We start from the raw sequence: 26,066 nt of genomic DNA, 5'->3' as shown, positions 1-26,066 counted from the left end.
CATCCTCATAGAGATACAGGACTCGTGTCCAAAAGCCTGTTTTAGCATGGGCAGCGCCCATTTTGAAGTAATCAACTGAGAGGAACTTCCTATGGGTTAAGGAAGAATCATATAATTGTTTATACTTGTGAGCAAACATTCCATAACTGCAGGTGTCAGTAAATAGCCAACCATGGCTTCATACCTGTTCAAACAACACTCTCCAGGTAGCAGTATGCACCCTTCCAGTTTGTTTGAGAACTCGTAGTAGAAGAAAATGGACTACTTCAAAATGGAGATGGCCTCAATAGCACTGCCCACGCGCACAGACACTGGCAAAATGACTGAGATTGCTCCAAAATGTTGAGTGAATGGATAGCCTATTTAGCTGATAGCCTTTATTCTTTTATAAATCAAATGAAGATATATTTTCAGCACATTGATATCCCAGTACTCTCTTTCATTGTGTCTATGGGAATAAAATGTGTTTTTACAACTTCTCAGCTGCTTACATTATTGATGCGTAAAGACATGGCTGAGCCGCTCTGTCAAGTTGACTGAACAGCATACAAGCATACAGACTCTGCACAGGGTGGAAGTCTGGAAGCCAAACTCACCACATGAAGGAGCATGTCATTGTCTGGGACCCTGAACCGCTGAACAGTCAGGTAGCCCAATGATCCTTCAATAGTATTCTTGGAAGAGTGGACATACGGGGTCAGAAAAAAAGGGGATGATAAAATGAGGTGAGTGGATGACAAGAACAGGTCGACAGAGACAGCATATACCGTAGGTGTGGAGGGGAAGTGGATGACAAGAACAGGTCGACAGAGACAGCATATACCGTAGGTGTGGAGGGGAAGTGGATGACAAGAACAGGTCGACAGACAGCATATACCGTAGGTGTGGAGGGGAAGTGGATGACAAGAACAAGTCGACAGAGACAGCATATACCGTAGGTGTGGAGGGGAAGTGGATGACAAAAACAGGTCGACAGAGACAGCATATACCGTAGGTGTGGAGGGGAAGTGGATGACAAGAACAGGTCGACAGAGACAGCATATACCGTAGGTGTGGAGGGTAAGTGGATGACAAGAACAGGTCGACAGAGACAGCATATACCGTAGGTGTGGAGGGGAAGTGGATGACAAGAACAGGTCGACAGAGACAGCATATACCGTAGGTGTGGAGGGGAAGTGGATGACAAGAACAGGTCGACAGAGACAGCATATACTGTAGGTGTGTGGAGGGGAGGTGGGTGAGAAAAGGGAGTCAGGGGGAGAGAGTGGGAGGGAAGGTAGAGAACCCCTCACTCTACCTTATTGTCCTCCTCTGACTCGAAGGAATCTAAAGTTACTTTCCCAAGGATCTGGTTACCCCTAACAACCTGTTTAAGTTGCCAAAAAACAAGATCCCACCTCCTCCCTCTTCAAGCAAGACTGTGAAGTGGCACATAACACACCTCTCTCTCCCCTAAAATATCTAAGCCCCCAAGATAAAGTCTCCTCAGAAGCACTCAACCTCCCCCTGCACCAACCTCTCCCCTTCAGCCCCTACTATAATTACAATGTCTACCCGGCAACAATAGAGCAGCTGTCATTGGATAAGGCTAATAGTAGGGGACATGTGCCCACAGTCCGAGTCCCAAATGATTTTTGAATTGATTCATTTCTGAAGTTTAGCAAACTCATTTCAGCTTGATGATGGGGAACCAATTTCACAAGGCAATGGCTCTGCATGTGAGTGGGGCTGGTTTTGTTAGGTAGAGAATCTAGATGCCAGTCTGCAGCCTATTACAAGCATAAGCATACCCAAGCCAGAATGCATACACGTATACCCTGGGATATCTACACATAGAACTAGCTACTCATAGAAGGTGCCCATGCATTCCCAACTGGTACATTCTACCACAGGGTTCTCATGTGGCCAGTCTCTGCTTTTAAGTGTTAGGTACCATATTGAGAGTGAGGTCCATGCTTATAGTTCAGTAACATCATCGCCACTTCCTTAATGGATACTGTGCATCTCTGAATGAAAAAGTCATATTGTAACCAGGTTATATTTTATTTGGTGTACATCACCACAAGCCACTGCCTCTAATATGGAGACAGGGAAGGGTCACACAAAGGGCAGGATCCACTCAATAATTCAGCATCCTCAGAAGTGACCCTTCTGCTACATTCTGAGTGGCTGCTGTTGGGGGGAGACTGTAAGCAATGGTAGCTGACAGCGCATGGCATTGCCATTCTTATTGGACTACTAATCACTCATGTTATTAGTAGGATTTTTATTGAACCTTTAACTAGGCAAGTCAGTTAAGAACAAATTCTTATTTACAATGACGGCCAAACCCGGATGACGCAGGGCCAATTGTGCGCCGCCCTATAGGACTCCAAATCACGACCAGTTGTGATACAGCTTGGATTCAAACACTGCACTGAGATGCAGTGCCTTATACCTCTGCTCCACTCGGGAGCCCATTTGTCTAGTCAAACATCATGTTGATGTTGTTAAGACCCTGATTGGTCTGAACAGTCATTATGTGGATGTAAGCATGCTGGTGATTGGTCTATTCGGTCAGCATGTCGGCTCCCTCTCCCCCGGTGGCATCTGTCAGGCTGAGGTCCTCCAGCATCTCCATCAGAGAGATCCGAGGGGCGCCCTCGTCATCCGTATCACTCTCCACTGGGATCTTAGACGCATCTGCGATATAAAACAACTTCATCATGAGGCTACAGCTAAAATAGATCAATAGAAAGCTATGGGTGACAATTGAGGAAAACATCCAGATTCTTGCAAGAAGAACTATAAAGACCAGCAGAAAGCTGCGGTCCCACTCACCTCGGAAGATGTTGACGTTCTTTCTCAGGGCTTCATCCTCCTCCAGGTCCTCTAGGAAGTCCTGGTATTGTCTGAAACAGGAAGAGAGGAGAACAAATAAATCACCGCCAATGTTGTAGACAGACACCTTTCACAACTTACAAAGTCATCACCTGGATATAGAGCATATCCATCCTTCACTTTCTCTCTCCTCATCCTTTCCTGCTTCTACCCCTCTACATTCCTCCTCTCTCATCAGCTCTTCCTCTCCTCCTTACCTCTCATCTTCAGGCGCCATGCCCTCTCTATCTTTGTCCATCTCCTTCAGCTTCCAGTTCCTGCGCTTCACCCTCTTGCTGCGGTTGTAGCTCTTCTTGATTAGCACCTGCAAGTCCACAACAAACATGCCCAAATGGCTTCAATACATGCATTTATTTAGTTTTGTTATGATGTATTATGTCCTTTGCAGTCATGTGCTGACAGGTATGCAGTTGAGCTCTCATTTCAAAATGAAGTGAACAGTACGTGGTCAGGTGGCCAATTTTCCCATTAAAGAATTGACATTTCAACTCAACGCAGCAAACAAAATCAAACCAATACCACAATGTCCACCAGGGGGCAATGTGATCTTATACAGACAGTACATGGTAAAAGAGGTCTGGGTTTGAGCAGGGTTCTCCAATCTTGAGCTACATACATACATACATACATATATATATATATATATATAGTGCCTTGCGAAAGTATTCGGCCCCCTTGAACTTTCCGACCTTTTGCCACATTTCAGGCTTCAAACATAAAGATATAAAACTATTTTTTTGTGAAGAATCAACAACAAGTGGGACACAATCATGAAGTGGAACGACATTTATTGGATATTTCAAACTTTTTTAACAAATCAAAAACTGAAAAATCGGGCGTGCAAAATTATTCAGCCCCCTTAAGTTAATATTTTGTAGCACCACCTTTTGCTGCGATTACAGCTGTAAGTCGCTTGGGGTATGTCTCTATCAGTTTTGCACATCGAGAGACTGAAATTTTTTCCCATTCCTCCTTGCAACACAGCTCGAGCTCAGTGAGGTTGGATGGAGAGCATTTGTGAACAGCAGTTTTCAGTTCTTTCCACAGATTCTCGATTGGATTCAGGTCTGGACTTTGACTTGGCCATTCTAACACCTGGATATGTTTATTTTTGAACCATTCCATTGTAGATTTTGCTTTATGTTTTGGATCATTGTCTTGTTGGAAGACAAATCTCCGTCCCAGTCTCAGGTCTTTTGCAGACTCCATCAGGTTTTCTTCCAGAATGGTCCTGTATTTGGCTCCATCCATCTTCCCATCAATTTTAACCATCTTCCCTGTCCCTGCTGAAGAAAAGCAGGCCCAAACCATGATGCTGCCACCACCATGTTTGACAGTGGGGATGGTGTGTTCAGCTGTGTTGCTTTTACGCCAAACATAACATTTTGCATTGTTGCCAAAAAGTTTCATCTGACCAGAGCACCTTCTTCCACATGTTTGGTGTGTCTCCCAGGTGGCTTGTGGCAAACTTTAAACAACACTTTTTATGGATATCTTTAAGAAATGGCTTTCTTCTTGCCACTCTTCCATAAAGGCCAGATTTGTGCAATATACGACTGATTGTTGTCCTATGGACAGAGTCTCCCACCTCAGCTGTAGATCTCTGCAGTTCATCCAGAGTGATCATGGGTCTTTTGGCTGCATCTCTGATCAGTCTTCTCCTTGTATGAGCTGAAAGTTTAGAGGGACGGCCAGGTCTTGGTAGATTTGCAGTGGTCTGATACTCCTTCCATTTCAATATTATCGCTTGCACAGTGCTCCTTGAGATGTTTAAAGCTTGGGAAATCTTTTTGTATCCAAATCCGGCTTTAAACTTCTTCACAACAGTATCTCGGACCTGCCTGGTGTGTTCCTTATTCTTCATGATGCTCTCTGCGCTTTTAACGGACCTCTGAGACTATCACAGTGCAGGTGCATTTATACGGAGACTTGATTACACACAGGTGGATTGTATTTATCATCATTAGTCATTTAGGTTAACATTGGATCATTCAGAGATCCTCACTGAACTTCTGGAGAGAGTTTGCTGCACTGAAAGTAAAGGGGCTGAATAATTTTGCACGCCCAATTTTTCAGTTTTTGATTTGTTAAAAAAGTTTGAAATATCCAATAAATGTCGTTCCACTTCATGATTGTGTCCCACTTGTTGATTCTTCAAAAACAAATACAGTTTTATATCTTTATGTTTGAAGCCTGAAATGTGGCAAAAGGTCGCAAAGTTCAAGGGGGCCGAATACTTTCGCAAGGCACTGTATATCAATATATATAAATATACACCAGGGTCCTTGGTGTACAAGATATCTGTTTTCTGTCAACATACCTGGTCAAATAATGGTTGATAAACAGTATTTGGCATGACAGGCCCCATAAAATTATATTTGATATTTTCCAGAATTGTATTTTTCCTGGTTTTGGATATTTTTTATGTTTTCCACTCTCAATATTACAAATATGTCCATGTTTAAATCACATCCGAACAACATTTATGATGTCTGGAAAAAGTGTGTAATTCCCCTTTAACTGAGCATCAGGCAAGAGTGGAATGTGTCGGTCTAGCGATGTTTCTGCTGATAGGCCTACTGCTGAAGCACATGCCATGGCAGAGTTTGAAAAACAATGGCCACCCAATTCAAACAAATAATCATGATTTATAGTTCTGACAGGTAAGCTTACTTTGAGGTTAACATTTAATAGAGAACGTTTTTGGGGAAGTCTGTCCACCCTACTGCATTAAAATGTGCACAATGTACATTATGTGGGGTTGAACCTCAAACACACAAACCAATTGAAAAAAAAACTTTATCATTAGCGTCGCTAAATGGCTACATACGGAGTAAGACAAATGCACGTACAAAACACAGACAGGGGCAACATTGCTGGAAATGAATATGTAGATGTTATATTACTTTAGGCTTTTTAAGCCAATAGTGGCTAACCAGGGGTGGGAAAATGGCAATGTGACTGATTGAATAGTAGCTGGGAGCTTTATGTTTATGACAGTTTGTGATGGAAAACTGAATGTACTTTCAGAATTGATTGGCAGCTACTCATATGTGGGCTGCGAGCTACAGTCTACCTGTTGGAGATCCCTGTTTTGAAGGATACATGAGTGTGTCCACACAGTAGTATGTACTGGTTCTTACCACGTCAGGAATATGACTCGGGCTCATCTTGTTCAGAAACTCATCATTAACGTTGGAATTGGCAAAGTCAAAGCTAGAGTGAAACAAAAGTGAAATCATATTTTCTCTAACTTCACAATCAAAAGAGTAAGGTATTGTTTTGATTCTCTTATACAGCAAGAAGTTAGATGAACATTTAAGAGTTTAGTAGCTGTATAGCAGCCCATGACAGTCACCTACCCCTGAACCAGGTCTCCTATGTTGAGCAGGTGGCCCAGGTGGGTGCGACAGTGGTACTGCTGAGCCGTGTCCATCTCTGAGGTCTTCTGCACCCACACCTCAGCCAGGGTGTGCTGGAAACACACAAATCAGAACACATACACACAAGATTTACACTAGCACCACCATTACTTCTATTTCTTTACACTAAACGGATGAAGGGTGTTTCGTTGTCCAACACCCTTAGATGGGGGAGGGGACATTATCGTACCGTAGCAAACCCATTTCCTGTTTCATTTTACAGAAACACTTCCATTTATTGTGGAGGGTTTCTCTCTTATCTGATGTGCTGCTTCAGGAATAATGTAATGGTTACCCATTGACATTTCTTCCAAGAAAAGAGAAATGATCCCCATAACTCAATCTGTTTCAAAACACTGTCATTAAAGCCACAAACACATCAAAGCCCCGCAGTCAAGTGGGAAGTTGCACGCATGAATACACACAGTGGTGTAAAGTACTTGAGTAAAAATACTTTAAAGTACTAATTAAGTCGCCTTTTGGGGTATCTGTACTTTACTATTTAAATTTTTGACAACATTTACTTCACTACATTCCTAAAGAAAATAGTATACTTTTTACTCTATACATTTTCCCTGACACCGAAAAATACTCATTACCTGTTTTGAATGCTTAGTACAGGAAAATGGTCCAATTCACACACTAATCTAGAGAACATCCCTGGTCATCCCTACTGCCTCTGATTTGGCAGAATAACTAAACACAAATGCATCTTTTGTAAATAATGTGTTGGAGTGTGCCCCTGGCTATCCGTACATTTTGAAAACAAGAAAATGGTGCTGTCTGCTTTGCTTAATATAAGGGATTTTAAGTGATTTATACTTTTGATAATTAAGGATACTAAAAACCAAATACTTTTAGACTTTTACTCAAGTAGTATTTTACTGGCTGACTTTCACTTGAGTAAATTTCTATTGAGGTATCTATACTTTTATTAAAGTATGAGAATTGGTGGGCCTCCTGAGTAGCGGAATGGTCTAAAGGCACTGCATCGCAGTGCTAGCTGTGCTAATAGAGAACCTGGTTCGAGTCCAGGCTCTGTCGCAGCCGGCCGCGACCGGGAGACCCATGGGGCGGCACACAATTGGCCCAGCGTCATCTGGGTTAGGGGAGGGTTTGGCTGGCAGGGATGTTCCTGTCCCAACGCGCAGTAGCGACGGGACAGCCCAATTCTAAATCACTGGCCATTTCCCTCAGAACTCCTACCTTATTGGACCTTATGCCTGCTCCCGCCCCCAGCTTCTGGTTCCTGATGATGTCAGTATCCATGACGATGAACTCCTCCAGTTGCCGTGGGCTAACGAGGCTGTTGAAGGGGTTGCGCCAGTATGTGCCCCCATCCACCTCAGCGACTGAGAGAAATAGAATTAGATGTTTATCTCTATGGACAGTCCAGAGTTTCAATTTTCACTGCTCAAAACCCCAAAATTTCTTACACATGCTTGTGTGCACACGCAAGATAAATTGATTTATTTGAACTTCACTCCCTCTTGCAGTCGAGTGATTTGGCTCGCATGGATCATTGTTCTGCCCAGAGGCTGGGGTTGAGACTGGAGCAAAAATATCCTTTCTTTGAACACTAATTAAAAACATGTGCCCTGCCTTTCGAAATATTCAAATTAAACAGAGGGATTTTTATTTTTTTACACACACAGCACACAGGCAGTAGTGACAGCAAATGAGTGTGTGTGTCATGTGTGGAATGCCCTGATTAGACAGAGGGAAGCTGTGGAGAGTGAAGGGAGGGTGATGAGCATGTGGTGAACAGACACACTGTAAACGATACTGGGTTCAGTTCAGTACAAAAGACTTAAATCAAGTGGAATATAATCACATTCCATCAGTCTAATCAAAAACTGATGCTAAACATTTGGAACAGATGGTAAACTGTTGATGCTTTACCACACAAGCACAAACTCATGCACACACTCTCATCCAATCGCCTTGAAACATTGACTTGTCAACACATCAGCAATACATCAATCAAAGAAGCAAAGCATATCTGTAAAATACATTTTTCAGTAGTCATAAAATCATGTGTTGAAACAGCCTCTGTCCCCTGGCAGCTAGGGGCCAACAGTAGAGGTGGTGCTGGTGTGTACTGTACTCACTTTACAGGGTGTTGGGGTCAATGAGGTGGATGGTGCTGGTGTTTACTGTACTCACTCTGCAGGGTGTTGGGGTCAATGAGGTGGATGGTGTGTACTGTACTCCCTCTGCAGGTTGTTGGGGTCAATGAGGTGGATGGTGTTTACTGTACTCCCTCTGCAGGTTGTTGGGGTCAATGAGGTGAATGGTGTTTACTGTACTCCCTCTGCAGGTTGTTGGGGTCAATGAGGTGGATGGTGCTGGTGTTTACTGTACTCACTTTACAGGGTGTTGGGGTCAATGAGGTGGATGATGCTGGTGTTTACTGTACTCACTCTGCAGGGTGTTGGGGTCAATGAGGTGGATGGTGTGTACTGTACTCACTCTGCAGGGTGTTGGGGTCAATGAGGTGGATGGTGTTTACTGTACTCCCTCTGCAGGTTGTTGGGGTCAATGAGGTGGATGGTGTTTACTGTACTCCCTCTGCAGGTTGTTGGGGTCAATGAGGTGGATGGTGCTGGTGTTTACTGTACTCACTTTACAGGGTGTTGGGGTCAATGAGGTGGATGGTGTTTACTGTACTCCCTCTGCAGGTTGTTGGGGTCAATGAGGTGGATGGTGCTGGTGTTTACTGTACTCACTCTGCAGGGTGTTGGGGTCAATGAGGTGGATGGTGCTGGTGACTCGGGCGCACACACACACCTGGCCCATGTTCCCCAGGCTCTGAGCCAGACGCGGCGACAGACACACCACGTTGTCCTGGGCAATGAGATGAAACATACCAGGGGTCAGACTGAGGTCAGGTCAGAGGGAACTTTGAAACCTCTTCCCAATGCCAACCTTCCCACCGGATTATTCCCCAGAGAAACCCACAGTAAACTGTAGTACAGCAGAGATTAACATTCAACTCTGGAATAGGCTACACCTTCATGAACAATCTGAATAACAGAGGCTGTCATTGCCAGTTTGGTTATACAAGGGGTCGGCTATGTTCTCTTTGTTTCATCAGCGTGATTACAATTTGTCTCACAATGCAAAAGAAAATAAGATGCTGATTAGGAACGCATTTCATTGATCTTGAAAATGTTAAGTCATTCAGTCATTGGATAGAAATGCATAAAAACACATGGATAGAATTGGATATTAACTAAAATCACTCTTCACATGTATGGTCAGAAGCCAAGCATCGATACGTGTGTACTCAGTCTACATGTTAGAACCTATGAGTAGATGAATCTACTACATGAATCCAACAGAAGAGCATTGACAAGAAACCTTCACTCAACAAAAGCGTTTGCTTAAAGACTTGCGTAAAGACTTACACACCCAGATTGATTCAAATTTAGTTTCCATTGGACAGTTCAAAATCATCTTTTAAAACATTACAGTTCTATCCAAGGGAAGCTGTGTCTGTTATGATAAGAACGGGGAATCTGTATAGGTCTGCCCTGGCCTGTTTGGACCTGAGCATTTGAGTAAAGGTGCACTCTGTTCACCTATTCAACTAAATGTTCAGCCCCTTGAGATACATGTAGAGCATTTGACCTTCAATATTTTTGAGGAAAATGCTATATACCTTGCAAACAGGAACAATCTCAATGGAGTAGGTGCTCTTGTAGTTGAATGTGTTTGAGTGGATGTCGTGGGAGATGAGGCGCTGGGAGGTCTTGGACCTAAACAAGACAGGGTGACAAAGAAACCATAAAGAACACTACAAGAATATATCTTGTCAGAGAGAAAATAAGCAACACTCTCGAGCATCTCCATGCAAAGCTAAAAATAAATATTGAAAAAAATGATTTACAGTACCAGTCGAAAGTTTGGACACCTACTCATTCAAGGGTTTTTCTTTATTTTTACTATTTTCTACATGGTAGAATAATAGTGAAGACATCAAAACTATGAAATAACACACATGGAATAATGTTGCAATCAAAAGAGTTTTGAACAAATCAAAATATATTTTAGGTTCTTCAAAGTAGCCACCCTTTGTGCAATGCTGTCATCAAGGCACTCTCGGGATTCTCTCAACCAGCTTCATGAGGAATGCTTTTCCAACAGTCCTGAAGGAGTTCCCACATATGCTGAGCACTTGTTGGCTGATTTTCCTTCACTCTGCAGTCAGTGCCAACTCATCCCAAACAATCTAAATTGGGTGGAGGCCAGGTCATCTGACGCAGCACTCCACCACTCACTCTCGTTCTTGGTAAAATAGCCTTTACACAGCCTGGAGGTGTGTTGAGTCATTGTCCTATTGAAAAATAAATTATAGTCCCACTAAGCACAAACCAGATGGGATGGCGTATCACTGCAGAATGCTGTGATAGCCATGCTGGTTAAGTGTGCCTTGAATTCTAAATAAACTGACACTGTCACCACACCATCTCCTCCTCAATGCTTCACTGTGGGAACCACACATGCGGAGATCATCTGTTCACCTACTCCGCATCTCACAAAGACAGGGCGGTTGGGATCAAAAATCTCAAATTTGTACTCCAGACCAAAGGACAGCTTTCCACCGGTCTAATGTCCATTGCTCGTGTCTCTTGGCCCAAGCAAGTCTGTTCTTCTTATTGGTGTCCTTTAGCAGTGGTTTCTTTGCAACAATTCAACCATGAAGGCCTGATTCACACAGTCTCCTCTGAATAGTTGATGTTCAGATGTGTCTGTTACTTGAACTCTGTGAAGCAGTTTTTTGATCTGCAATCTGAGGTGCAGTTAACTAATTAACTTATCCTCTGCATCAGAAGTCTGGGTCTTCCTTTCCTGTGGCGGTCCTCATGAGAGACAGTTTCATCATAGCGCTTGATGGTTTTTGCGACTGCACTTGAAGAAACTTTCAAAGTTCTTGACATTTCCCGCATTGACTGACCTTCATGTCACAAATTAACAAGGCACACCTGTTAATTGAAATGCATTTGAGGTGACTACACCTCATGAAGCTGGTTGTGAGAATGCCAAGTGTGTGCAAAGCTGTTATCAAGGTAAAGGGTGGCTACTTTGAAGAATCTTAAATATATTTTGATTTGTTTATTACTTTTTTGATTACTACATGATATGTTATTTCATAGTTGATGTCTTCACTATCATTCTACAATATAGAACAGTAAAAATAAAGAAAAACCCTGGAATGAGTAGGTGTGTCCAAACATAAGTCTATAGACATTGAATAATCATAGCACTAGCCACACAGACTGCACTTACTGTGGTTAGTGCAGTCTAGTTCATCACTGTTCAATTCAACATTAACATGTCTCAACACCAAATGAACATTGCATGGGCATTATACAATAACCATGAAGGCGCCATCCGGAGTAAGATGATGTTACCCCCTAGACACTGACCTCAGGTCAGACAGTTCTGTCACTACAGGGCAACCTCTAAACGTAGTGGAGGGACTCTGGTGAACTGGTTCCTACCTGCAGGGGACTGTGCACTGGAGGAAATCCACCATCTTCTGAGCATGCTGCTTGGTGGCATAGTAGAAATCAATACCCTCTGAGAGAGGAGAAAGATTAAAAACCAATCAGTCTTCAATTGATAGATCAATCACAGGCACACACACCACACGTAACCGCCGTCATCACCATTCCAACACTTAACACGCCAGCCTCAGTAATATAGCCCAGATGGGCACCGCGGGGGGAAATATGGCCACCACATGTTGAAACCTCAAGGCTTTTAACTCAGGCTAGAGGGAGGTCATTTATATTGAACTGTCAAAGGGCAGCTTTTCCCTTACAATCTGGTCCAACCACACTGGGTGCTGTTTCTGAAATATCTCTCACTACACAGTGTGTGTGACTGAAAATAGGACTGAGTCCAAAGCATTGTTGGCATGGTAAATGGAATGCTCAGTACTATGATCCTACCACAGTGATTATAAACACATGGCCATGTCGTTCTAAAGCCCAGGATAGGAAAGCTTTTAGAAAATCATCAATATCAATGGTCTGGTGTCTCTTCCTGGATGAAACCCCACTTTAGAGCAGTATATTGTATCCCAAACCCACCATGGATCTCCTTGATGTTGAGTGCGTTCTGATGGAGTTTGTGCTTGAGAATCAGCTGCTCCAGGTAGTAGAAGGTCTTTTTGTGAGAAGTCTAAAAAGGACCAGCCCAATATTAGGTTACCAACACAACATGTTAAAAATGATTGTTGTGGTGAGCAACATGAATAATATAATTCTAATCATCAGTGGTACCTTCTGTCTGACTTGCACCACAGAGTTCCAGAAGTCCTTGGCCTCGACACGGTGGCAGTCGTCACACATCTGGCCCTGGATGACAAACTCCACCACAAACACCTGCTGCAGGATGGCTCCGTTCATCACCTGGACAGGACAGGCCAAACTACCATCAACCACTATTCTCTTATATGACCGACTAATGCGACACACCAGGTAAACACTTGTTTGTTTAAAAAAAATACAGAACTAGGCTAGAAAGCTGTGACCCACCAGCGGATCATTACCCACCCATCATTTGGGAAACACTGATGTGTCAGACTTTATTCATCAGGGTTTTGTGCTGCTATTTCTGGTGACTAAAGGGTATCTAGATACAAGATCACTGGTCACACAAAACCTCCCACACTCCAGGCTAAGGCCTGGGCCCTGAGGAGCTCAGATTCCTCTGAAAGGTCATGAAGTGAAGATGACAGCCACTGGTTAATCTTCACCCAATCACTGTGCTCTGAAGTCAGCCCTTTACCCCTTTACTGTCACCTGGATTAAATAATGACAACATGGAAGTCAGTGGTGGGACACGTCCACCTAATCAGGTTCCTAATCCACACTAATCTATTCTATTAAATATCACACACTGACGCCTCTTATTTCTCCTCTCACCTCTTTCTGTATGGTCACCTTTAACTTGATCCGCTTGGAGTGGGGTTCCGTCCACAGGAATCCAGCATCGATCAGACGCACCTGGATTGGGAGGTCACGAGTTTCTGAGGTGAATGGCTACAGCCCTGTTGAAAATGTTGAACAAGTGTATGTTTGAATGTAAATAGAGCAGAGTAGGGAAGGGATACTCACTTTGGTCATGTTGCCCTTCAGTTTTTTAAGGCAGAGGGCGAGCAGTTCCCTGGACTCCAGAGCACACTGCACCCAGGAGGCTGGAGGCTGCAAGTACCTGCATGGAAGAGAAAGAGGCGCAATCAATCCATCTGAACTAATGTTGGAGCCTTGCTAAGATCCCACAGTTTACTGACTAATGAACCTTGGGCAGTAAGAGCACAAGACTGGGATTTAAACGTCTTAGCTGTGGCACTAAATTTGACAGGCTTGTGATGGTGGTCTGGGCAGTACCGTTCACACTGCTTGCAGAAGTGCAGATTGACTTGCTTGGGGATTCCCTCGGAGATGTCCACTGTGGTCCGGAGGCAAGACACACACATGTTGGCTGGGTTTGGGGGGATGGGGATGCCACAGGTGCAGCACAGGCTAAGGAGAGAAACCATTCCTTGATTAGTACTGTGTACCAGCTGATACCTTTGAAAAGGTTAAGAATCTACACCTTCACACTGAAGGTAAAGGACAATTATTTGTAGCATTTAGGAGGCTGAACATATATTCTACTTACATGTTCCCCTGACTGCTTGTAGCAGGAGCTTGCATGTACTCCATTATAAATGGTGTGGGTGTTGTAGTGAGATCTAGAAAAATGACAGATCAGATTGATGTTATGAATCAGATAAATATTTACTTTTTAGGTGATATACAAAAACGTAATGCTATTAGCATACAACACATCCACATGGGTAATGTGTATTGATTATGGTCAATACATGGTAGCCAGCTAACGTTATCTAGTGCACTAACTTCACTGGTAAAGATGTTTACCCATACGACACTTAGCCAGACTTAGCTACAATTCTATGATATCGCTCAGGTAGTTAACCATTTATCACAATGTCACAACTCATCTGACAAAGCACCTTTTGCTGCCAGTTGTCGTTAGCTATGTATACAATTGGATTAACTTCACCAAACAGTAACCGTTAGATAGAAAAGGGCAGATTTAAAAGGCCGGTAACTTTACTTGCTAGCCAGCATTAGCCTAGCTAACAGGGAACAGCTTTCCTTCTGACTAATTTGCGATGGTCGTGACAGTTTTGTCATTACATAGGAGGCACCGTGTTAAAAGGTTTCGGGGGGGCTTCGTGCCATTTAATGAGACAACTGATAAACAACACGTACTTGCAGAATGTTTTTCCAAGCCACGTTGCGGACCTCCACGTTTCACCACCACAAACTGGAAAGGAGGAGCAGGGTGATGACGACACACCACTTTCTGGTGAGAAAAGGACCCAGTCCCCTCTCGTTTGCCTGAGTGCAGTAGCTTCAGAAACCATTCAAATTAAATACAGACAGAATAAACTACACTACCGGTATGATTGACACATTTTGATATACATTGGACAAGAACGCAATACGTATTTTAAAAAATATATAAAGTCAATAAATTTACCCAAAGAAGATCGATTTATCGAACCAAAGGCATTATCAATATCTATACCTTCCTCCTCTATCTTTCTTCATCGCCAATATTAAAAACAACAACAAACACAGTAGAATTTTACAAAGTACCTTATCCATAGAGTTTCTAAACCTTTGCCTTATCTGTTTTATAACCGAACTGGGGTCATGTCTAGATACAGTTTTTGTCCAATTGACGTCAAAGTCGATTTTTTTTTCGTGCATTTTAGTTTACGCTAACTCTTTTCCTGACCTTAACCCAATTCTCCCAAAACCTGTTAGGTTCATTCTCATAACCTACTGCGTAAATTCTCCTAACATGCTTCGACCGAAAAGTCAATTTTCACCACAGCTCTATCCCTTAGTAGACAAACCCCTGGTCTGATCCTCGGGGCTTGCCGTAACAAATATAAACAGGTGGGCTCAGATTTTAAAAATCCGCTGTGGGGGGTGCGTGCATCCGTCAATAAATTACGTAGGTCAAAAACGAATTTACCCAAATTCTAGAAATGGTCTATTCAGCCAGTATAAAGTTGCAAATGACATTTAGTTTGCCACTCCAGAAATATGATGTATGTTATCCTAAACAAGGTTGAATGGTGCACACCTCACGTGCTCCAATTGGTTCGGTCCTGAAAAGGAACACTTCCTCGGCTTCAAATTGAGTGCACTATTTACAACTCAATCGCAACCTCGCTGCCAAAGGTTGAGGGAGCATGCAGTTTGTTTTCAAGTCAGCGTTAAACGAGGTACTTCAAAGTGGGGTCTCTCCTATTGAGGTTTAATATAGCTACCATTCTCCTCCTTGCAACGGTTGTGATTCACTGCCTCATATGGACAAGGGACAATCGCTGGTTCATGGGGCTTTATGCTAGAGTGAGCCAGCCAAGGCAGAGTCTTACACCCCGCAGTGTCTAACGTTACGGATTCTCCAATACATCAAGCCGCATTGCTACATTGAGCTATCAGTGTTGGTTTGAATTAATTCAGCTTTTCACACCAGATGTGCTGTAGACTACGTTTGAATTTGGTTTCGCTGATTATTTACTCTAGCGTCGATAATAATGGACTGAAAGTTGCGGGTAAACAATAACAACCTGCAGTGATTTCTTGTTTGTATAAATGATAGAGGATACGATGACACTGTTGTCTCTTTTGGGTCGGATCATGCGTTATTTTCTGCTCAGACCAGAGACCTTGTTCCTCCTATGCATAAGCCTGGCTCTGTGGAGTTACTTCTTCCACACTGACGAGGTGAAAACCATCGTTAAGTCCAGCCGGGATGCTGTCAAAATGGTCAAGGGGAAAGTGGCGGAGATTATGCAGAATGACAAATTCGGTGGTCTCGACGTTCTGGACGCAGAGTTCTCCAAAACCTGGGAGTTCAAGAGCAACAATGTGGCGGTGTACTCCATCCAAGGCCGGAGAGATCACATGGAAGACCGCTTCGAGGTCGTCACTGACATCGTGAACAAGAGTCACCCTTCTATATTTGGGATATTTGATGGACATGGGGGAGAGGTAAGACAAATGGGCTAATATATTTCATTTGTTGAGAGGCTATAATTGTTTTGGTTTGGTCAACACTTGCACATGCACGTGCTATGCATCAAATGAATCCCTCTCCACAGGGACATGCAGAAGGCACTTTAGCACTTTACTTTGTGAAGTTGTGCCAAACATAAGAGACCATCATTCATGGTCTTACACGTTTAAAATACTTATAGACATAACAAGATTGTGTAGTATGCTGCAGGTAAAGTCTAAACGGATTGTACAAGAGAGCTGATCATTTCCAACCCCAGTGAGAGGTGCTTTCAGATATGGGTCATATTCTGGTCTGAATACAGTAAATCACTGGTGTCCTGTGCATGACCATAACTTGTCATCTGATACCCATGCACCTGTCACCCTCTCCATGTTCTGGTCACAGACAATTCCCTGGCAGCTGTAGGTCTTTGACTCCATGACAAGCATTGAGTGGCACAGATCGAGCAGCTTGTCTCACAGAAATAAACTTCCTACTTTCATCAGCCAGATGTCCCTATAGAGGGGCAAAGTGTGTGTGTGTGTGTTAGAGTGTAATAGTCAGTCAATGTATTGATCATACTCCATGCAAAAGATAGAAAGTGGTATACTGGTCTTGTTACTTCTCGACCTGACCAGAAGTGAAAATGTGTGTATTTTTTTAAAAATATATATATTTTTTTTTTGGGGGGGTTTATCTCCATCGTTGGCAGGGTAACAACACTGATTGATCGTGATGGCCAGGCCTGCCTGAACAGCGACCTTGTCTCCGTGGGCTGCAGCTGTGGCCACGCGGGCCTGACAGCCCAGTATTGACTGATGCCATGGAGCTACGTGAAGAAACTCACTGGCAAATTCTTTCTGACAAGGTGCCCCTCTCTCTCCCCCCCCCTCACACCGCCTCTCTCCCAGACCCAGTCTATGGGCTGCCAGTTTTTTTTCTAAGGAGCTCTACTGCTCAGGCCTGCTCTAGTCTGTTTAATACAGAAGTTGACTATTCTGGCCTGACCCAGGCTGAAAGATAACATTCTAAAAAAAGACAGCGATGGAGGATAACCATTATTTTCAGGGTAGATTAAACTGTGGGCTCTAGTGCTGCAGCTCACTGCTTCCCTTTGATCAAAACTAGCCATTTGTCTGGTTGTCCCTGCAGCATGTTTGAGTTTGGGCCTTCATTTGTCCTTCCCTAGATTCCTTCTAGAGGATGGTAAACCAAGCTATAAAAGCCATCCTCTGCTCTGTGAGGGAGAGCAGAGAAAGAGGGTGTTCACTTCAGATTTGCTCATGTAGGCGAGGGGATTTTTTGCCCCCCTCGCTTTGGCCTTGGGTGACAATTTTGTGTGTTTTTATTCCTTCACTCTCTATTGAAGTGTGTGGAACTGTTGCCAGACACCAGCTTTTCAAATGGTTCTGCTGCTACAGTATGTCATTGTTTATGTATTCCTGGCCGGGGGCGGTGCGTCAGCAGAGAGCTGCAGTGTAGACCAGGCCTGGAGGAGGACTCAGCCTATTGGTTAGTTCCCTCTACCTCTCTAAACAGGTCAATGATTTGTCGATCTTTTGGGCCAGATAGCCTCTCTCTCACTCTCACTCTCACTCTCTCAAAACGAAGTTGACATGATTCGCCAAGCCCTAGTGGCAGGAGAGGGGTTGAAGGCTGAGGTAGGATTGTGGGAGGTGGGTGAGCGGGTTGGTAGCCAGAGTTACCAGCCAGAACACCTTGTCCTAGCTCTGACACAGGCCTGGAACGAACCGATTTACCCACAGAAAGATACATCGCTTCTCGGAGAAGAATAGTAAGCTAGACACACACGACATGCAATACCTTACAAGGATACCTTGCAAAGAATGAACATGTCTTTCCTTAATTGCTGGTTATTTGGTATGCATGCATGTGGATGTGTCTGGAGATGGCAATTAATGATGTTTAAGTAATCTATCCATTCCAGGCTGTTTGTTCTATAAAAATAACCTGACTAACATTCATCCCTTGTTGATATTCTGTAGAGAGAGATGCTCTCTACATGGGCGATGGTCTTTTAGATTTTACCCTGGGGGTCTGGCTGAAGAGCCTGTGATGAATAGTCCTACTACTCCAAGCTCTACACAATTACTGTATGTCCCCAATAGAATACCAAGTGGAGACATTTAGAACTCCTTACTTTCCTAATATGTTATCTTTCCTTTTCTCTGAATGGCTCAATGGAGAAAGGCAGTTCTGAAAATGAAGTCATCTTTTTCCTTTTGTGCTGATATTTCCTCTCCCTCACTCCCCCAACTCTGCCTTCTTCAAGTTCAGTTTAGAGGAGAGTGGTGTGGCTGCGTGTGCGTAAGCAGTTTCTGAACAGGAGAAGATGGAGAGAAGTATTGTGTTGAGGGATGAGAGGAAAGAACACAAGGCTGACCTTTTTTAAGTGGGTCTTTAAAAAAATTTACTCGTTCCCTTTCTTACCTTGGCCCTCACCGGAGTTCACCTTCCTTTCGCACTAACAATAAAGGCCTCTGTTAGTGGAAAGGGCACCGTTTGCATTTTAATCCTGGGGAGGGACAGAGTATGTGTGTAAGAGAATGTGAGTGTCTGAGACGGTGTGAGTCGAGGGCATGCGTGAGAGACTCTTACAGAGGGAAGCCCTTTCCTTGCAGTTAGCTGAACCCTTGAATTTTATAGTTGACCTGCTTTCATTCTCATCCCTCTCTCTCTCTCTCTTTCATTTTCTTCTCTCTTTTATCCTCTCAGGTTGTCAGTGTGATTACAGCTCAGTAACTGCAGTCTGATTACTGGAGCACTATTTGAGGAGCTTTCAATTGAATTCCTTTCATTCCCATCTCACTACTGCCATTTTCTCTCACTTCATCTCTATACTGTGGCCCTGGTGCAGAATGGCTCCAGTGTGTTTCTCTGCATCAGGCTCATGGTTCCCTCCCCATGGGAATAAACCCTCTTCACCTGTTATGGAGGGCTGCTGGGCTCAGTTGGCTGGTCTCCAGGAGTGTGTCTATTTGTTATTGTGGACAGTTGTGTCTGCAGTGGTGTATGCATTTGTGTCAGGCTCTGTGTGTGTGTGTTTGTGGTTTAGATATTCAGCCTCCTGGATCCCTCTTGAGCCCACTCACACTGGAGATGAAAGAAGCAGCATGACTAATTGTAGTGTCAGCATTCTAGAGGATTACTTCGTGTGTGTGGTGTGTTCCCTCGTGCAAATCTAAAGTAATGGATTTCCAGGGGACGTTAAATGATGTGAACGACCAGCAGCGATGGCAGTGGCATTTCACGATAACACGCCAATCTGGGCTTCACACACCTGCTCCAGACGATGTCATTTCCTGCCGATTGTCCCCCGCAAGCCTCAGACCCCCAAAATCCAAATGAAATGTATTCCTCCAGGAGCCATAAAATAATAGAATTGATGAGAATAATATACAAAACGAATACACCCTTCACTCTGGCTGACCAAAAATACTCTGCACCGCTCATGGTGGTTCTGCTCAAAACCACCCTTCATTCTGGAGGCAGATTCCTGGACATATTTTTTTATTGCTTTTGGCAAAAGCAGATGCTCAACATTTTTCAGCCTGCGTTGATGTTATGGAAAGAGCAGTGAGCAGGAAAGGTGATGTTTTGTTGGAAAAACACCCTGTAGAGATGGACTGGAAGCTTTTCTACAGTTCTGACCTTTTACTCATTCTGCACCAGTTGGGCATAAAAAAAGTTGTCTTCAATCTAGATTGGGCGTAGAGTTAAGACCAGGATGGTGCAACTGGCCCCAGAAGACTGTCACGGATTGTTTGAGAAGCGGAACCTGACAAGTGGAACAGTGTAAATACGGAACCCAAATGTCAGAATTCCCCCATTTGCCATTTTAAGTATTTTCTGCCATGGGCAATTGTTTCGTACAGTATTGAACTCGCATTGAGTGTAATATTTGTTTTTCCCACCAACATTCTTTTCCATTAAGCAAGTACAGTGGCAAGAACAAGTATGTGAACCCATTGGAATTACCTGGATTCCTGCATAAATTGGTCATAAAATTTGATCTTATCTTCATCTAAGTCACAACAGTAGACACTGTCTGCTTAAACTAATAACACGCAAACAATTCTACATTTTCATTGAACACACAGTGTAAACATTCACAGTGCAAGGTGGGAAAAGTATGTGAACCCTTGGATTTATTACTGGTTGACCCTCCTTTGGCAGCAATAACCTCAACCAAACATTTTCTGTATTTGCGGATCAGATCTGCACAACGGTCAGGAGGAATTTTGGACCTTTCCTCTTTAAAAAACTGTTTCAGTTCATCAATATTCTTGATGTCTGGTGTGAATAGGGATGGGTATCATTAAGATTAACGGTATTGCTATTCTTACCAATACTGCTTATCAATCTGGTACTTTTAACAGTATTCTTACCGGTTATTTAACAAATTAAGAACTGAATTAACATTGCTTTATTTTCTGAAATGTAAAATAAACAATTATTTACAGCAAAATAAATTGCAGTAGTATAGAGCAACACAGGTGGGGCATGCAGGTAGGCTGCAGGTAGGCTGCAGGTAGGCTGCAGAAGGACTATCAGTTCTTCTGGAGAAAGATCAACATATTTGCCTTCTGGCAGAAGTCGGGACCTCTCCTGGCTTATTGTGTTCCCTGCAGTAGAAAATACCCTCTCTAGGGGTGGAGGAGGCTTGAGCACAGAGGTAGCTTGTTGCAATGTTTGTGAGGAGGGGCTCTCTTCTCCCACCACTACATCACAGGATCTTCAGCCATCGGGATGGGAGGCAGGCCTTTGTAGAGCTCCACCTCTAGGTCAACAGGCTCGCTGCGGGTGAGGGACGAGGTGTCCTGTTGGATCGTCAACCTCAACTCCTTAACCTCTGAGAACAGCTCCTCTAAGGCACTCCTTGTTTTGTACAATGGAGGGACTGTCTCCTCCATTTCCTTCAGACGACTCCTCCTGTTGCTGGTGCTCTGTGTCTGTCTGCTCCAGCTCCTCTGACAGTCCTGGTGTTGCTCCTGTCACGTTGGCCTCAACAGTTGTCTTCCTCAGCCTTCTGTTGTTCACTGCCCTGGTGTGGAGGACCTTCTGTTGTTCACTGCCCTGGTGTGGAGGACCTTCTGTTGTTCACTGCCCTGGTGTGGAGGACCTTCTGTTGTTCACTGCCCTGGTGTGGAGGACCTTCTGTTGTACACTGCCCTGGTCTGGAGGACCTTCTGTTGTACACTGCCCTGGTCTGGAGGACCTTCTATTGTACACTGCCCTGGTCTGGAGGACCTTCTATTGTACACTGCCCTGGTCTGGAGGACCTTCTGTTGTACACTGCCCTGGTCTGGAGGACCTTCTGTTGTACACTGCCCTGGTGTGGCGGACCTTCTGTTGTACACTGCCCTGGTCTGGAGGACCTTCTGTTGTACACTGCCCTGGTGTGGAGGACCTTCTGTTTTACACTGCCCCGGCTTGTTTAGTGCACTGTAACAGTGAGAGAGTGGTCCTGACAGCGGCTGGTCCACCTGTCTGATGTGATGGCCAGCTTTGGCACGTCCTTCAGCTCAGTGATCACATTGGCCTTTTTCTACACCATACCAGGTAGGAATGAATGTGCCACTGAGGTAACTCCTGGAGGGAGGGGTATATTTGGGGTTGAGTGCCTTACTCATCTCCTTACAGTAAAATAGTTTTCATGTGTTGAAATATTGTATTGTGGAGTGATGGGACAAATATACAACTATATCCTAAAAATGATTACTAGTCAATATATACTGACTATTACCTAAAGCCCTTGGACTCCACTGTTGCAAAGGGGTGTAGGCCTTTCACTATGAACTTGGTCACGGCTAGGTGTCACTCATTCACCCTTTCGTCAGTCATCCTCCCACTAGCTGCCAGTGTGAAGGGGCTTTTGGCTTGGCCCAGCTGTATTTAGAGGGAGGAGTGGGTTGGTTCATTGTAGCTGCAACTTTAACAAAAAAAGTAGCAAAATCTTTAAATGGGTGATTTGAATTTCTGAATGCACCCATGGCTAATAAATCAGATGGCTAGTGGTTCCTTTTGATCATGAACCCATGTTCTCATAATTGAGTTAACTTCGTGTGTGGGATCTAGGCTGCTAGCATACGTACCTAACAGATCGGGCAACGAGAGATGAGATGAAAGACGAGCTAGGCAGTCAAACTGTGCATTTCTCTGCCGGTACACAATGCACTTTCGATAGATGTTTGGACAGATTGCTCATGTTTTCGGCCTTAAGCAAAAGTCTTGTTGCACTTGTGGCAACGAGCATTGTCAGCATCGACTCAGAAGTATAACCACACTTTTTAATTTTTAGTTCTCGCCGCCGTCGTCACTAATTTAAGAGCAGGGTCGTGCTCTACTCTCTTTGGATAATTCATTCCAATCATTTAAAAGTTAACAGCAGGTATTTTGCATGTAAGTTTAAGTATTTTGATATGTTCACAAATCTACAAAATTTTCTATTTGCCAGAGTCCCACTCGACCTGTCACAACTCTCATTCCCTGGTAATAGAGAACAGTAAAACTCCAGCCAACATGTTTAAAAAGTGAGAGACAGGCTCCGTGCGAGAGAGCTCTCTCTTCTGGTTTGGGAATGGCGAAAATGCATCATAGACGAATGTCTTAATCTCATTGCAAATTAGAAACGGTTGGTGAGATGAAAATGTGCAAGATGTTTATGTAGCAATAATAAATAGGAAATGTATTTTTTTTATTTTTCTCCAGTATCGAAAGCAAAACTGATAATGTCGGAGTTTATCGATACCACAGTCTTTCATAATTTATCCCCGGGGCCTGTTTTAATACCGGGTTTCAGCATCCATCCCTAGGTGTGAACTGCTCTCTTGAGGTCATGTCACAGCATCTCAATCGGGTTGAGTTCAGGACTCTGACTGGGCCACTCCAGAAGGCATGTTTTCTTCTGTTGAAGCCATTCTGTTTATTTATTTCTGTGTTTTGGGTCGTTGTCCTGTTGCATCACCCAACTTCTGTTGAGCTTCAATTGGGGGACAGATATGTCTTGATAAACTTGGGAATTCATTTTTCCGTCAATCGTAGCAAGCTGTCCCGGCCCTGAGGCCCCAAACCATGATGCTCCCACCACCATACTTTACAGTTGGGATGAGGTTTTGATGTTGGTGTGCTGTACCGTTTTTTTTATATTTTTTTTACTCTCTCCACAGACAACAACTTTTAGTTTCATCTGTTCAAATAATATTTTGCCAGTAGCGCTGTGGAACATCCAGGTGCAATTTTGTGAACTTCAGATGTAAAGCAGTGGCTTTTTCCATAATGTCCCCCCATGAACACCATTCTTGTTTAGTGTTTTAGGTATCGTAGACTCGTCGAGATGTTAGCATGTTCCAGAGATTTCTGTAAGTCTTTAGCTGACACTTTAGGATTCTTCTTAACCTCATTGAGCATTCTGCGCTGTGCTCTTGCAGCTTGCAGGACGGCCACTCCTAGGGAGTGTAGCAACAGTCCTGAACTTTCTTCACTTTCATAGACAATTTGTCTTACTGTGGACTGATACTTTTGTAACCCTTTCCAGCTTTATGCAAGTCAACCATTCTTAATCTTAGGTCTTCTGAGATCTCTTTTCTTTGCGGTATTGTTCTCATCAGGCAATGCTTCTTGTGATTAGCAAACTCACATTTTGTGAGTGTATTTTTTTTTTTTATAGGGCAGCACTAAACATCATCTCCAATCTCGTCTCATTGATTGGACTCCCATGTTAGCTGACTCCTGACTCCAATTAGCTTTTGGAGAAGTCATCAGCCTAGGGGTTCATATACTTTTCCCCCCCTACACTGTGAATGTTTACACGGTGTGTTCAATAAAGACATGAAAACATATGGTTTGTGTTATTAGATTAAGCAGACTGTTTGTCTATAGTTGTGACTTACATTTTGATCTGATCTTCATCTATGACTGTATTATGCAGAAATCCAGGTAATTCCGAAGAGTTCTCACCTACTTTTTCTTGTGTGTGCTGCATGTGGAGCCCCCCAAAAAGGTCCCAGCATGGTGTCCCTCCCGGTGGTTCAATAATTCAACACTCCCTCTGCCAGCTAGGTGCTTCTTCTGCTAAAAGCCCCCTATCTAAAAATCTGTAATGCTGACTATTGTCTGCTCCCTGTAATGTTGTTTATGAGGCTTGTGGATGGGCTGAGGAGGGACTGGTTGGCCTTGTTTCTGATTTTGGACAGAGATGAGGGAGATGTGGAGAGGAGACCCCTCATATTCTATCTCTCTCACACACACACGCCTCTGTGGTTCTATAGAGGGCAGGGGTATGTTCTGTGCTGCCAGGTCTCTCTGCTTTATGCTTCTGTGGATGGTGGGCAGGACACCTATTTGTCCTCTCCCTGTGGGGTTTGGGGAGGTGCTCTGTTTAACCTGTTCTTTCTCACTGTGTATCGGTTATGAATGAACAGGGCTAAATGGCCATGGTGACTTGAGGCTCCTGCTGAGTGGACTGGCGTCAGTTGCCTTTTACATGCTTAAGAAGGTGTGAGGCAGTGGAAATGGATGTTTCTATTTTTGATTGGTGCTGTCTTGGCAGTGGGGAGAGCAGGCAGAGGAATGTTGACACAGTGTGTTTGTGATGGATATACAGGTAGGTTTGTGTGATGCTCACTGGTGTATGCGTCTGTCCCAGCTGTCACTTCTACCAGACTCCTCTTTGGGTGAGCTGCTGACCAGTGGGTTGGCACGGATGGGGCAGGTGCATTCTTTTTGGGGGCAGTGTGTGTAGTTCACTCTGTACAGTGTGTGTGTGTGTGTGGTTCACTCTGCACACTATGGTGCGTGTGTGTGTAGGAGGGGTAATCTATAACACAAGACTGTCTGCAGGGCATGTGTGTTGGCTGGTCAGACCGGAGGAATGCAGCACATATGAGTGGCTGATGTGAGCAGATGGTTTCTATCTACTACAGCATGGACCTGAACTCTCCTCTCCTTAGTGAAGAGACTGGGCTTCTCAAGGATATGAATACTCAATGTTCTAATCTGTCATGAGTGTGTCAACTCCTCCTAGTGGGAGGAGCAGTTGTATTCATTTTAGGGTTAAAGGTGCCTGCGTCCCATACTGGTAGAACTGTTGGAACTCTGCTATGTACTTCTGATTACGTCTCTCTGAGATTTTTCATTCTCTTTTTTTGTATTCTTCTAAATGTGTTCAGATGGTTTGTGGTGTATGTGACCCCCAGTGCACTGAGGCCTGAGCTAAAAACTCCCTCTGTTAGACCAGGCTGGGAGTTTAGAGAATAACCATGATGAAGTTATGGCTTAGCTAAATTGACTTGGATCCTCAGACATGCTTCTGAATCCATGCCCACTGAGTCTTCCATAGGCAAGCAAGCATTACTGTTCAGCTTGACTGACTGATTATTTTACTCTCTGTAGGTCACCTTACATGATCGTCTGCCAAAGAGGAACTCCTTATATTACAACCAAATGTCCTTTTTTTTTCTTGGAATTTCCCTGGATATTTTCTATGCGGAGACCGGAGAGCTAGGTGGATTGTAGAGCTGAGGGTGATGGCTTATGAGTGATGGGCTGGTGGCTCAGGGCTGAGCTGCTAAATTGATTAGTGAAGTAAGGGGTGGCGTGGCTAATGGTAACCACTGAAGCCGCAGGGAAATTCTGCTTTCT

The 26,066-nt window shown here is 43.9% G+C and overlaps 2 protein-coding genes across 8 annotated transcripts in view; one reads left to right on the top strand and one right to left on the bottom strand.

Annotated features, from left to right (window-relative positions):
- Positions 1-2,024: 2,024 nt before the first annotated feature.
- nmd3 (NMD3 ribosome export adaptor) lies at positions 2,025-15,258 on the bottom strand. 4 transcript variants are annotated; one of them, XM_021582329.2, is made up of 17 exons: positions 14,868-15,258; positions 14,597-14,738; positions 13,980-14,052; positions 13,706-13,840; positions 13,433-13,529; positions 13,241-13,321; positions 12,596-12,724; positions 12,404-12,494; positions 11,810-11,888; positions 9,967-10,063; positions 9,032-9,149; positions 7,509-7,654; positions 6,243-6,355; positions 6,024-6,096; positions 3,078-3,184; positions 2,821-2,891; positions 2,025-2,682 (listed from the first exon to the last, which is right to left on the bottom strand). In XM_021582329.2, exons 3-17 carry the CDS (start codon positions 14,021-14,023, stop codon positions 2,549-2,551), a joined length of 1,515 nt encoding a protein of 504 aa, XP_021438004.2. In that variant the 5' UTR covers positions 14,024-14,052; positions 14,597-14,738; positions 14,868-15,258; the 3' UTR covers positions 2,025-2,548. The 4 variants fall into 4 exon arrangements, with proteins under 4 accessions (XP_021438004.2, XP_021438005.2, XP_021438002.2 ...); XM_021582330.2 differs by having other exon boundaries at positions 15,177-15,246; XM_021582327.2 differs by having other exon boundaries at positions 14,987-15,245.
- A 76-nt stretch (positions 15,259-15,334) lies between these two features.
- The window catches only part of LOC110503795 (protein phosphatase 1L), a 52,671-nt gene continuing 41,939 nt past the window's right edge, over positions 15,335-26,066 (top strand). The window contains exons 1-2 of one of the 4 annotated variants that reach the window (XM_036961283.1): positions 16,078-16,396; positions 17,116-17,271. In XM_036961283.1, the coding sequence (XP_036817178.1) occupies positions 17,227-17,271 (45 nt within the window). In that variant the 5' untranslated portion in view covers positions 16,078-16,396; positions 17,116-17,226. Of the gene's footprint in view, positions 16,397-17,115; positions 17,272-26,066 lie in introns of those variants that run through there. The other 3 variants (XM_021582333.2, XM_036961284.1, XM_036961285.1) reach the window with 3 other exon arrangements.

The sequence above is a fragment of the Oncorhynchus mykiss genome, chromosome 24 (genome assembly GCF_013265735.2).
Source record: "Oncorhynchus mykiss isolate Arlee chromosome 24, USDA_OmykA_1.1, whole genome shotgun sequence".
In the NCBI taxonomy this organism is placed as follows: Eukaryota; Metazoa; Chordata; class Actinopteri; order Salmoniformes; family Salmonidae; genus Oncorhynchus; species Oncorhynchus mykiss.
This window is presented reverse-complemented; position numbering and strand designations above follow the sequence as displayed.